Source organism: Labeo rohita, unplaced genomic scaffold, assembly GCF_022985175.1.
Source record: "Labeo rohita strain BAU-BD-2019 unplaced genomic scaffold, IGBB_LRoh.1.0 scaffold_97, whole genome shotgun sequence".
NCBI classification, from domain to species: Eukaryota; Metazoa; Chordata; class Actinopteri; order Cypriniformes; family Cyprinidae; genus Labeo; species Labeo rohita.
Window position 1 is genome coordinate 208,761 of NW_026129931.1, and position 14,290 is coordinate 223,050.

At 43.5% G+C, this 14,290-nt stretch overlaps 1 protein-coding gene across 1 annotated transcript in view; it reads right to left on the reverse strand.

The window, feature by feature from the left end:
• Positions 1–466: 466 nt before the first annotated feature.
• slc12a2 (solute carrier family 12 member 2) overlaps positions 467–14,290 on the reverse strand; it is a 35,612-nt gene continuing 21,788 nt past the window's right edge. Inside the window, 12 exon segments of the mRNA XM_051105349.1 lie at positions 467–3,460; positions 3,654–3,721; positions 5,286–5,421; positions 5,941–6,027; positions 6,574–6,685; positions 7,929–8,051; positions 8,406–8,453; positions 10,273–10,395; positions 10,758–10,837; positions 11,198–11,304; positions 11,867–12,007; positions 12,317–12,428. Coding sequence (XP_050961306.1) covers positions 3,325–3,460; positions 3,654–3,721; positions 5,286–5,421; positions 5,941–6,027; positions 6,574–6,685; positions 7,929–8,051; positions 8,406–8,453; positions 10,273–10,395; positions 10,758–10,837; positions 11,198–11,304; positions 11,867–12,007; positions 12,317–12,428 — 1,273 coding nt within the window. The 3' untranslated portion in view covers positions 467–3,324.

Below are 14,290 nucleotides of genomic sequence, written 5' to 3' on the forward strand. Positions count from 1 at the left end.
TTTGAGAAACCTGCTCACATGTGAAAGTATAAGTGCGATGTTATAAGATGGGATTTCATTTCATTGTATTTTTAGTTTTCTCATCATTAAATACTGAACGAGGTAGTTGGCCGTAGTTGGGATTTGTTTGGGACGGGTTTGTTAACAAAAAAAAAAAAAAAAAAAAAAAAAAAAAAAAAAAGTTTGATTTTGTGATTTATTGTATTGTATTCTGAAATGCTAGAGACAAAGCAGTTCAGTCCCTCTGGTGTAACCTGAGTGTAAATGACACTAGTTTAGTTAAACAGTATAAATCATCATACTAACGGTAGATTGTGGCAGCTACTGTTCCTTCACCCTGGGTCCCAGAGCGTCAGACCCCGGACCTAAATGAACACGTCATTGTGCGTCGTACAGCTTGAACGGACGCGTGTGTAAAGATGCTCATCTGCATTTAGAAGCACCATCAGAAACAGACTGCAGAAACTGATTATCATTTCAGTTTATTTTTATATATTGCAATAAAGATGTACAAAGCATTGATACCCTTAACCGTTAAAATGTTAGAAAAAAGCATACATGTGACAAATAACAGTACAGTATATCAAAACATTACTGTTCCAGCGCAATCAGTCGATCAGATCCACACTCATGGTTTAGCAGGAAACTCAAACCACTGGTCAACAGAGTGTTCTTTAAAAGGCATATAAAAGATAGAAATGTGACCAAACATTGAAACATGAGACCAAAAATGACAATTTGCAGACTAAAAATCAAACTTAAAAAAGAGAATTCACATAAAACTACTGTAAAAGAAAGAAAAAAAAAAAAAAAGAAAAAGAAAACCCTGAAATAAATATATTTCTCACCATATTCATTTGCAGTTATTATTCCACTCCTTTGATTAATCTGGTTAGGTTAAGAGATATTTACAAGTTAGTAAAGGAAGTAATGTGTGAACTAGAGCTGAAACTCGCAGACCTTGATGTGTGAACTCTTCTTGACACGAATAAGCTAACGACAAAACGTGAAACAGACTTTGGCAAAACATTCTGCAGGATGAGAAACGCCGTGACAGGAAATAAAGTCTTCTTCAGCTCTTACAGAAACAGCAGCGGAACCGTCGAGAGGCGCTTTTACGCAAACTACAGCTGCAACTAGATCAGTGAGAAACACATTATATGGTCGTGACACACTCTCCCATTTCTAGATCTAAATATAATATACAAGTATCTTAATCATTCAAGATAACAGGTAATAGTTGAATCGGTGATTTAGTTGTCGTCGGGTGAACGAGTGCTGTACAGCCACACCAACACACAAACACGTAACATTTTCAACAGGTTAGATTGTACCGTCAGCTTGACTAGTCACCCACTTCAAATCCAAACATGCAGCGCGCGCGCACACGCACACGTTTACGTACTTTTAAATACTAGTTTATATCGAGAACTATAAATATGAATATATTCATTCTAACTTTGTCACACGGAGTACTTCTCAGGTACGCGGATGGCAGGACTGCGAATCTAACGTACACACGACCTGCGGTAGCACAACACACGAAGCCTGCGAACGAAACTAGTGTTGGAAACGAAGCCAGAAGCGTGACGAAAACGAAGACCCGAACGCTTCGAATTCAGCCGGACCGCACACGCAAACGCTTGCCCATGTGGCTAACTGACCGACGCTCTAGTTAGTTAACGTTTTAAACTAAGGCATGATGGGCGTACGACAAACATCTGCTCAAACATTCCAGCGTTCAATCGCGAGAATCGACCGGACAAACGAACGACATTCAGGAACAGAACAGACCGAAATCCGCTCCGTTTTTCTCCACACGTCTGAAGAAAAACCGACGGAGTCTCCGACGTTAACGATGAACCCGCCACTCAATCCTGAGTTTAGATGCACGATTTCAACGAGTCGCGCGCAGTCCATCTGCATAGAGGAACAAATCCGTTTCGTTCGACGCCGAATACATTCTTACAGCTTCACGTGACACATTAACACATCTCGGGATTTCCTGTTAAGGCCTTGAACCACAGAAACGCACTGACCAGGGAAAGGGAAAGGAAGGAAGGGAAGACCCAGGTTCAGGCGGTCAGAGCGACAGTCTGAGGAACGGTAGTGTTTGAAAGCAAAAACCAGCTGGTCAAACGAAAATACAGAGAAAACCAGCTGGTCAAATAAGCAGCTTCTGTCAAGGTACAAAATGATGTACGATTCCAGACAGAGCGTGATGATGGGAGAGCTTCCTGGTCAAGATTACATTCTGCTTCAGGCATCCGTTCATCTAGCATCTCTATCTCTAGCTCCTGGTCAACGAACTAGCCAGTATGGCTTGAAGACAGTAAAAACGACAATCATCCCCTCATCTGTTAAGGCAAAGGTCTCGTCTGTAGCGGGATCTGTGATTGCAGGCTTTGCTCTTATTTGGTTCATTGTTGGTTTGAAAGGATCTGACGGCTCTTTTTCCTTCAGACAGACGGCTCTCATCAGCCTTTCCTCAACACACCAAAACCCATTCAACGGCACGCTAAGGAAAACTAATATAGTTCTGACTTTTTTTTTTGTTTGTTTTTTTACATTAGACTACTTGAAAGATGATTGTAATCACCCTGTAGTTCAGGTCGATCATTGTAACAAGAACATGGAGGGGCGCTGCGCTAAAACTCCACAACTCATTCAATGCTTAAAGGAAGACATAAAACTCTGGAGAGAAAAAAAAAAAAAAAAAAAAAAAAAAAACTGTCTACAAAAAAGCGAAAAAGTATTTTCAAACGCGGCGCGGCGGAAACCCGTGATAAAATCAAGGAAGATTTACACATTTAAAACCCAATAAAAACAAGCAGCCTACATCTATATATAAATCAGCAGTCAGGGAAAAGTTTAAGAATTTAATCTGATTGCACAGGAAGGCACGTCCACAAGGCTATAAAAAGTGTTGCAAGGAATCGTGTGTTTTTCTTCAAAGTGTGAAAATAAGAAATGAGGTGATTATTGCTTCATCAAGAGCAAATTAAAAAGAGAGGAGGAAAAAAAAAAAAAAAATCCACAACTCAAAAAGTTGTGACAGTCATAACAATGATAACAACGATAACAATCGATCAGTGTAACAACGTGTGCTCGGAAACCTTTGAGCTGAAGACGATATAAACCGCCAAACGTTGATCTTTCCCGTTGAGCTCTGCGGCGTGGAAGGAGGAACCGCTCGAGAACGTCCGTTTGTTTCAGCTCTGTCGAGAAGCGTCTGTCGGCATCGTTAAAATCATCGTCGGTCGTCGTCGTCATCAGTCAGAGGTGCTGTGCTCGTGTGGGCGGACGCGGGCGTCCGTGCGCTCTCTACGAGTAGAACGTGAGGACGCTCTGATGGTTCCCGCGCACTAAGAGGATGGGCGGCAGGTCTTTGGAGAGCGTGTCCAGCCAGGCCATGTAAAGAGCGCTGGAGACGGCTCCTTTCCTGGCCAGCGGCATGCTCCTGTTACGGGACACACACAAACGATTAGCGCTGGATAGAAACACGAGCACTTCAGCTAACTCGATGACACCGGCTCAAACCGGTGCATAAACCTCTCAGGACTCGTCACTCCACCCGTCTGTGTTTTTTGTTCCATCTATCTGACACAAGGTGGCAGCACGTGACCGCCTTCAGGAGTCACTTTGTAACTTACATGACAATGAGGTTGGCTGTGCTCGAGTGCTCCTTCAACAGCTCGTTCAGTCTGATCTGACGGTTACTCTGAGGAAACAAACAAATCAATTAGCAGGAAGACTGAAGTTGCTGGATGTGTTAACAGCTCAGAAAACATTTGGAAACAGAAACCGTGCATCTACACCGCCGAGTCGTGAGCATCTTAGCCGGTCTTGGACTAACGAGTGGTTCTTTCTGCTAACGGAGTCTAAAGACGCACGCCGGTCCCGCCGTCAGCCCCGATCGAACGCCGCGTCAGCAAGACTCACGCGCTGCTCTGCTCTTCACCGGAACTAACGACGATAGATTAGGACACACGCCACTTCCTGTGGTTCTGTACCCATCTTTAAAACTATTATAACTTCTCTTCTATTTCTTCTATCATTTGCAGTATTCATCACTTGTGGGGTCCTGCAGGGCTCAACTCTGGGTCCTTGACAAACAGCCAACTTTATTCTCTTTAAAAGAAAAAGTGAGGCCTTTAATCTTTGCACCGGCTCCCATTTATATAGAATTTAATACCTTCATATAATTTATTCTGTGAAGTGATCATGACTTCTGCTCGGGCAAAATGACCAAAGAGAAGCATGTTTCACAAAGCGCCTGATCGTGCTTCTTTACAATGCGCTGCATGTTTTGATAAAGAAACATCCACAGTACTGAACCGATCACCACTGTGTGATGAGGAGGAGACTGAAACAGGACTGATATGGACACACTCCTGGTTTTTATTCTATTCACTGAAATGACCATCCTACACATTCACAGATTTCATCCAGCCGTGATGTTTGCATCTGGATCATTTTGGTGCATGTCTTTGATTGTGTTAAATGAGATTTCATTTATAATTTATACTTTAGGTTTATTGGTAATAGAAGAGTCCCTCAGGCTCAGTCGTTTAGCGAAGTTCAGAAGAGACTCGCTTATGGTAAAGACAAACGGTTTTGCATAGTGAAAACACATGCCGCGTTAAACGATTACTGAACTATTGGCTCTGAACGCCACGGAAGCGCACTGCTTGTGTGATCAATTTACTTTCAGAAATCCTCACTTTTATATTTTCGAGAGCAGAATAGAGGCAAGCGCAAATATTGCCCCACACATGCTTATTCAGACCAGTAAATGACTCCAGTCCCATACTTCTCCATACTGCGGTTCCGCGAGCTCCTGTACTCACTGTGTGTCAATACATTTCTCAGCATCTGATCATCTATAAATGTGCTTCATGAATAAGACTGCGTGTCCACCAAAGCTAACCAATCAGAGCGGAGGAGGGGCGGGACTAATACAGACCACCCTGCTTGTACTACGAATGAGCAACACTGGAGAAGTTAATATTGCCCATCCCCAGGTATTTACGTCTTTAATAAAAGATTGAATTGCCAGACTACCATAATAATGTTATGAAAAATAATACTCTGAGTAACATTTCATTCACTATGCATCTGCCATATACTTCAGCGGACATTCTACAATCATAGCAATCGCAGCGTTTCAACTGAAAAAAAAAAAAAAATTAACGCTGCGCTCACTACTGATCGTTTTCAGGTGTCTAATAAAAAGGCTTCGGTGGACACGCAGCCTAAATGTGGCAGGAGGTGTGTGCTGAGACCTTGGCTTTGTAGAGCTCCAGCTCATTGTCTGTGATTCTCCAGGGCTCTTCACTCTTCAGCTTCTCAGCAGCTTCCTGCTCCATGTCATCTTCTCTCAGCTTATATGGCTCGATCATTTGAGCAAACTCCGTCAAGCTGAACGACAAACACAAGAGGTCAGCGTTGAGGAAGCTCAAGTGGAACTTTCCCCCTGACACGTTCTCAGAAATGTGCTAACGGCCGGGGTGGAAATCCTGATGCACCTCATGACTCCATTCCAATCACAAAGCCATTTTAAAACGATTCCATGATCTAACGGTTTTATTGATTACTCTGACGTCAAACGCAAGATCAACAGTTATGAAATCAGGTCTGTCGAAATGTGATCCGTGACAGACGACGTGCGGATCGGGCGTGGGTCGCACGCCTCTTCTGAACTCTATCGGTCTGTGCGCGTCATCATCCGATCATGGTTAAAACTAACTCTCGAGTATTTAGACAGTCATTATGCATTGCCGAATAGATTTTCCCCTGTTCTTAGCCAACAAATTAACAAAAAGACCCCAAATGTCTTACGCATTCCACAGAAAACCCCAAATAATCAACAGTGAAGCAATGTGGAGGAAGGAGTTTATGTAACGAGATGCCTAATGATCAGTGTGGTGTGGTTCATACCCCTCAGACTTGGGCTTTGTGTTGATGTCGCCCAGGACCGTGATGTCAGAGAAATCGATCCTGAACTTGCTGAGCAGTGTGGCCATGCTAAGGACAGAACAAAGTCTCATTACATATTTATCAGGCAATAATAAATGATGCATGCAATATCTGCCGCCGCCTCCTTGCACTGAACAATTCGTCTGCCGTCACAGCGGCTCGGACGGTCCCTCAAAAGGTGACGTGCAGACGGGCCGAGGATCCAGCGGCTCCCCGCGTGTCAGGACGGCGACGTGGATTCGCCAGGTCCGTGAACGCGAATCTACACGCGTGCAGCCGAACACGTCAGTGAAAGACCTCTCGCGGTTTCTATGAAGACCTCGCTGCTGGAACACGGCTAATTATAGCTAACAAAGGCCCTGGCAGCAGCTGCAGAGGACAATGGGAAACATTTGTCTCACACATACAATACCTCCACGTGCATTCAGAGAAACAGAGAGACACAGAGAAAGAGCGCTTTACACAGAAAGAAACGTGGCATACTAATACGATCCACAGTCCAGCTCGTCTGAACTCCACAGGCCTAAAACAGATATCTGTGAGACTGGAAGAGAATCTGCACCACAGCATTATTTCACAGTCGCATGTACGTACGCTCTGCGGTCGTGGTCGATTCTGTTGATCTTTCCTCCGATGAACACGCGGATCTTACAGTCCTTCCATTTCTTCTTGTTGGCGATCAGATAGGGGATGAGTAGAGTCAGACCTGACACAGATGAATTACATCAGATTACCAACAAGAATCGACCTGAGACGAGGCATTACTGCTCGTATTATTACACATTACAAACATACTGCACCAAACATATGAAATAACAGATTACAAGATAAATATTACCACTACAAGCGCACTTCCTGAAGGAAACGAGTTTGTACTGCTGCCCTACAAATTTGCTGTTGCGTCAAAGCTGTCAAACGTTCGTGTGAATGAAATGCAGCAGAGCCGCTTCACTGCTGTCATAACACGCACATCTGCGTGAGAATTAACACATGATATTGTCTTTACAGCTTAAAAGCAGCTGTAAAAGTTAAACGGGAGAAGACGACGAGACCTCATACGGGTCAGAGTGATTTGCCTTGTAAAACAGGAAGCTCTGGCCCTTCCCATCAGAGCAAGCAGCACAGCTGCTCGCCACCTTCAAGACGTTGATGTTCACGTGAAGAACAGCCCATCAAACTACAGCCCGTATTAAATACGTTAGCTCGTGTAATGAACCCCTGCTGAAAAAAAAAGCTGCCGTACTGTAGTTCGAGGACTCGACGGCAGGCGTTTCTCGGTAGCCCAGGGCCAATGTGAAAAACACTCGGGACAGTTACAGAATTGGCACTCGGCAAAAGGTAACCATTCGCACATTTACTCTTTTAAGTCTTTCCAGTTCCAATGTTCAAGCGATTGTAAAGATAAGAACTCAATTCAGCACTCGTATGCTGTCTGACAGGTTTTGTGTGCTCTCAGACAGAGTGGGTCAAAAACACAGCAAAAACATGAACCTAGGTATTCACATTTACAGCCAGCTGGATATTAAATGACTGTTGGGGGAAAAAAAAAAAAAAAAAAAAAAGGAGTAATAATCAGATAAACCTGTAGGCCTAATAAATCCTGTGGCTGTGTTACTCAGAAAACTCAAATTATTGGCATGTGAAATGTATGAGGTGTAGTTTTCTCTGACCTTACTGCTTTGGCAAAACAATTCCTTATGTTTTGGAAGATGCAATTGCAGTTTTTTTGTTTGTTTTGCTGTAGCCGGTGGAAAACGATCCCACTGGCATCCCTGGGGATATTCCAGAAAAAAAGCCTAAACCCAGCATTTGCCCCCATTACATTGTTTTTCCATCACATTTTGGAAAACACAACGAATGGTTTCCAATGCGGTCAAATTTAATCATGGCCAAACTTCAGATTTCACGACGCGTCGTAAGCACACGTTCTCAAAACCTTTTACACTCACCTCCGTCATCAAAGAGCCACCACACGTCGATCGTGCCCTTTCCCTGTTTCTGCTGGAACTGCTGACTGGCGTCCAACAGTCGCTGATCGGCCACGTTCAGGGGAACCGTCGGGCTCCTCTTATCTGAAACGCAGAAACACGCGCTCAGACTCCGGATCGGGAGACCAAAACGGTTTATCAGACGCAATCTGATCAGGTCACTCATAAGCAGACTGATCAAACAGACAGAAGAAAGGACAGAGACTGAAGCAAAGTCTTCAGTGGAAAGAGAAGCAGCCCTGCAGGAAGACACCGAGCGTTAGATCGCACAGACAGGAAGTGACGTCGCCAGAGCCGAAACACACGCTAGCACACGTAGAGGTGAAGGTCAGAGGTCAAACCAGCAGAAACACTCATGAAAGCGGTGCGTCCTAAAACGTCACCGAGAGGAAGTGCATGCGGGTCAGAGACAGAATGAGAATGAGAGAAACGTCCTGCCTTTCTTCAACAGCGGCCGAGTGTGGGCTTTGCCATCCTCATCCTCATCTGGATAATGTTTAGAAAAACACAAGAGGGTTAAAGTCTGACGAAGCTGCAATGGGAAACATGTGCGTCAGTCAAACACAATGAGACGCTTGTTCTGCTGCAGTTTATTACATAAGCGTGAGGCAGGCCACCTCAGGAGCTCCATCATCATCACCATCATCATCATCATCAACAGATCCATTAACACACACACACACACGACATCACGCATTCATCCACACACAGCAAACCGGGAGCAGTTCTCGTGAGGAGTGGGTCTGTGACTGAAGGGGTTTGGGTCTGTGACAACGGTTTTGTTTTTGGTCACACCAACACAATCACTGTGTGGACCGTCAGTCAATTAGATCAGATTCCAATCACATGTAAGACACACGGGTTTGGGCTGAAAGCGTGAACGTCGCTCTAGACGAGCTCCAGACATCACAGTCCATCAAAATATGCTTCAGAGATAAACAGACAAGTTTATTTGTGATGTACTGATCACATTTTTGGTGTCATCATCACATCACTGGGACGGTTTTGAGACAGAGTGACCACACCTGCCATTTTTCCCGGACACATCCTGGCCATGATTTCTAGATTGCCTAAAATAACCAGGTTTTGGCTGTTTGACATCTAAATAGAGAGCAGAGCAGACGCTCCTTATGCTTTCAAATCGCTCTCGCTGTTGAGTCGAACACACCGGATACGTGCGTGGATTTGCATCGCTTTGACCAGTAACATGCAAGCATTGTACATAATCGACCAATCAGGTGGGACCTACAGAGAACGTTCAAACTACTTTTTGATCATTATGTTCAACAAGTGTGAAAACAAGAAAGCAAAGCCAAAACAAATCCTGGTCAGGACGTGAAAAAAAAAAAAGGCACCTATGGCCACCCTAATTGAGATCGTCCAGTTTTTTTTCGGAATCTATGATTACGCTATCAATCATAGGTTTTCATTACAATTTTTCTGCCATTTTGAACGTATCCACTAACGAACTGTCTCTTAGCGCCGTCTTATTTTCACTAAATGAAGCGTTGACAAAACATCACATTTGTCCCAAGTTGTCCTAGGAAATGTAAAAGCTCAGCTTTGCTTGCGTTTATCATATAGTGAAACTTGAGAAGAGTTGTTTGGTCATTTGGAGAACACAAATCAATGAACTCCTCAGGTGTGGTCTGGATCGGACAACGGTTGTGAACGTGCGTTTGCGTGAACGGTACACGTGCACATCTGGTGATGCAGGATTCAGCACATTCCGCTCCTAGTGAGCAAACTCACTACGATATGATCAAGACAGCTGTACGTCACGTGCTCTTTCAGTTCTGCTCATTTTCTCACGTGTTCTCCTGTGCCTGAGGCCTGCCGATCGCCGCTTGTGGCTATATTTGTTTTTTATGGTTATTTTCTCAGCCTTCAGAGAGCCCTCCAGTGTCAGATGGAGCTGAGAGGCCGATACTTCAGACCTCCGAGTAATTTATCATGGACACACGTCAACGCTCGCTGTGATCCCAGCCTGGACCCTTCAGAGAACACGCTTTGTTTGTCGTGTTGGGAAGACATCGAAGAAAACACAAGGAGTGTGGACGAGACGGCCTGTGAAATGTTCTGGATGAGAACCGGCCCCAAAAGGACACGCTGGATCAGAAGGCCACCCTACGACTGAGACGCTGCTGCCAAAGAGGAACATTTTACAAAACCCCTGGGAAATACACTCATCTGCATTTTCATTTTAAGCATTTTCCGGAACGAGCGAACATTTCAAGGACACGTCTAACTCTGCGGAGAACGACCGAACTCCTTCACGAACACACCGAGATGTAAAAGCACCAACCTTTCTGGACAGCCGGGCTGTTCTGAACGCTGGTGGCCTTGGAGGAGGGTTTGGACGAGTCGCCGTCCGAGTCTTTGCTCACATCCACCGAAACCACCACATCCTTCATCGCTGAAGAATCATCTTTAGAAACAAATGGGAAGTTCAGCATCGCTTTGAGGTCAAGGCCAATTCAAATTTAGCATGAACAGCAAGTCTGGTTCAGTGACCAACAGAAAAAGCCTCATTACATGGACAATTTCATCCGGACAAACACTGAAGTTCCACCACACATGTCCGTCTCAATGTTTTAAAGGCTTTAAAAGAGTTAAAATACTTTGCTCCAATTACATTCTACTTGTGTAGCTCATCGCTAGTGAACGGACTGCGCTCGCAGAGGCTGCTATCAGGACAAAACGACAGCGCCGCGCAGAAGCAAGTGTCAAATGACGCTTATTCTTTAACAGAGACTGGGTAATGTGGTAGTGATATGTACAGTACTGTACCTTGGCCTTGAATGTGAGAAATATCGAGTCCCTCTCGCAGTCTGAGAATGACGACACCGTACTGGAAATCAAACGCGTCGCTACACACACACACAAATAAACAAGCGTTAATGTCTCACAGGATGAAGACCCACACCATTTACTTCAAAGCTGCATTTTCCCTTTTTGGTCATAAACATCTAGCAGACGTTCTTCAGCTGTACATGCACTAGAAATACATACATGCACCTGAACACATCAAAAACTGCATCAGAATTAATGAATGCCAGAACACAATATACAAGTAACATCCATTTTGAATTCTGACGAACTTTACATACTGTAGATGACTAGCAGATGTCAACCACACTAACCACTATAAGCATAACAAAAGCTACTGCCACATTAATTCATTAGTATTTTTATTAACAGCGGAATGATTTCAAAAAGATGAAACCCACTGTATTAGGTTTATGTAGGTCTCGACATCCTTTATATCTCCGATACGCCAGTCGTTCTTGAAGCCGACCACCAGGGTGTTGGGCCTCAATCTACCCAGACCGGCAGCCTGCAACACACACACACTGGAATTAAAGCTCACGACAAACACTCAGCCCTCATAGAAAACGTTTTGCATTTTTAATAAAACATTTATGTTTATTATGTTATTTAGCATTTTTGATTTATGGCTGCCAACAGTTAGCATGTACAATAATGCAGAGAAACCAGATTTTGAGAGAACAATGTAGGCCCCATTATGTAGGTCAGATCAACACACACTCACACACAGTAAACATTTCCAAATGGGTTAATAACACAGAACTCGGCTGTAAGCAGATTACAGGCTCACGTGTACCAAGTAGAAAGCCAAAAAAAAAAAGAAAGGGCAGAAAAGCCCAGTTTTAGGCTGACTGGTTCAAAGGAGCCTTTGGCCAATGGAAACACTAAAACACAAAAAATTCAACTTTGACAGGACTGATTTGCAGATTTTGTACAAACTGTACAAATGTGTAAAAATTAAAAACATGTTCATATTAATCAGTGAGCAACATCCCATAAAAAAGTAAGTATTAAACAAGTCTATTGTGAATGGGGCTATAAAACCCCCTCACACACCCACACACACACACCTGCAGCAGGTACTGGGTTCCTTGACGAAGGTCTTCAGCCACCACAGGTGTGTAAAACGCCTTGGAGTTGTTGTTGAGGAGCCACCTCTGGTAGCGCAACATATCGCTGTTCAGCTCTTTGAAGTTGGGCCGCCGGGAACTCTGGGAGCGAACATGTATGGAGAGTATGGAGAGATCATGAAAATGCTGTAAGAGCCAATGGAGGCTTTTCCAGACAACGCATGTAGCGTGGTCCCCGAACACTGGTTCATTCTACACAGCTATAATACAGATCTGTGGGGACAGCGATTATTCCAACAACATGTTTCAACCAGCACGAGAGCTGCGTGAACAAAGCATTCAAACGGGGATTGCACAACATTCAACTCGCTCCTAACACCACACACAGCGGCTTCTCTGTGCACTGACAAACAACAGTAGGTAAACAGGACGGCCGGTTGAGGTACTCACGATGCGCACGTGGCCGCACACCATCAGACCCACGTTCTTGGTGAAGGCGTGGACCAGATGAAGAATAGCTGGACGTGAGTTTGGAGCTCCGGTCATCACCAGACACTGTGGCCTAGAGGAGACACGACACCGTCAGAACATCATTCGCCAACATCTGACCGTACGAACCCTAACGTACGCGGCGTCCGGCAAAAGCGGGACACGTGCTTTCTCATGACCTCTAGGGTCATCGGTGCGCTCGAGAGCAGAACACCGGCTCAGATTAGAGAGCTTCAAAGCAAAAATGTTAAGAATAAAACAGGATTACGCAGAGGGTGAAGCGTTTGACGGGAAGGTGCTGTCAGAAACACAGAAATCTCCCAGCAGCACTTGCTCTGCTCTCGACATGAGATTCGGTCTGAGCACACCCACCGTCTCCTTCATTTGTGTCGTGGCAGACGACCTTACGCTGAAGATCAAAGTCCTTACAGTAAATCCACAGCACTAACAATCAAACTAAACGTTTTCTTTTTTTCCCCCTCATTTAATTCCAGTCAGAGTAAGTATGCATGATTGCATACAAAACACCCTGATCAATTATAATGTTACTACATTTTTACTAAACATTTATCAAGTTACCAAATTGTTATTTCTATTTCAAATGAATGTTGTTCTAGAACTTTCTATTCAAAGAATCCTGAAAAATGCATCACTGTTTCCACAAAAACAAGCAGCAGCACAGCTGTTATTTCACAGTGGAAAATATCACTACTTTTAAATTAGAATAATATTTCAAAATATTAGTGCTTTGACCAAGAAACTTCAGGCTTGGTGATCAGAACAATCTGAATAATTCCACATTTCAGATTGGTAGCGCACACGGACCCATTCATTTTATTTGACCAAAGTGAAATGAATTCTTCTTTTAACTCAATAGTGAGTAGATGAACAGCACTCTCTAGAGCTCAAACACACGCGTTAAGCGTCTACGTGTTGGATAACGCTACACTTTTGGCCCGATTTGCGGTCTGGGCGAGCGGACGCTTGCTGCTGAAAGTCAGAGCCGCTCTGCAGATTTTGCTCCAACGCAAATATTTCAAAATGGCAAAGAACTTTATTTACATAATTAAACGTCTCCCTCACACAACAGCTTTTTTTTATAGCACATTTAGGACCCTTTGTTTGAACATACTTTTTTTTTTAAATGGGGCTTTCTGAAAAAAATACTCTTAGAAAATATTTTTCAATATTCATCTGGATTGAAGAAGCAGCCAATGAGCGTCAGAGTCAAAGCAGCTGACATGACAGTCGATTTCAGCTACTCCACACCAGGGTAATATATTATATTAACATATTAAACGCAATATAACTGTAAAAAAGGACACGACTTAGAGTTCAGATTTACATGACTTTTTCTTTTTTGTTTTCGAAAAATGTCAAAGATCTTTAACAACAAGGATGAGTCAAAAGTATCAATTGTTATCTCAATTTAAAACATGAATATATCTTACGGTCTTGTTTAGATTATTCTATTAGAGCATATTAGCTATCCACTGCCTCACAGAGACACCAGTGTGAAAACCTGAATGGACTTTTGCACTGGTCTCGATTGAAAACACACATTCATTCGGTCAATAGGTGGCGCTTTTGTAATAGCTGAAATAAGGCCGTCTCCCCAGAAACAGCTGCACTCAGAAATACTCTTTTATCAGGCATTGTAAGTAGGGAAGATAAAATGAAAATGCCATTGAAACTTTTCTGAAGACAGTTGGGTCTCTTTAGAGATACAGTCACGTAAATGTCTTTCAAATGTGCAGCGCTCATAGTTACTCATTGAAATCATAGCCTTTTGAAGTTTAATCCAGCCATATTACAAATCCTGCAGGAGTTTTGGACAAATTTGTGCAAATCTATATATGGCAGTCAATGCTGACATTATGGCAAGTGCCATACCAATAAAAAAAAAAAAAAAAAAATGTGTGTGTGTGTGTATAT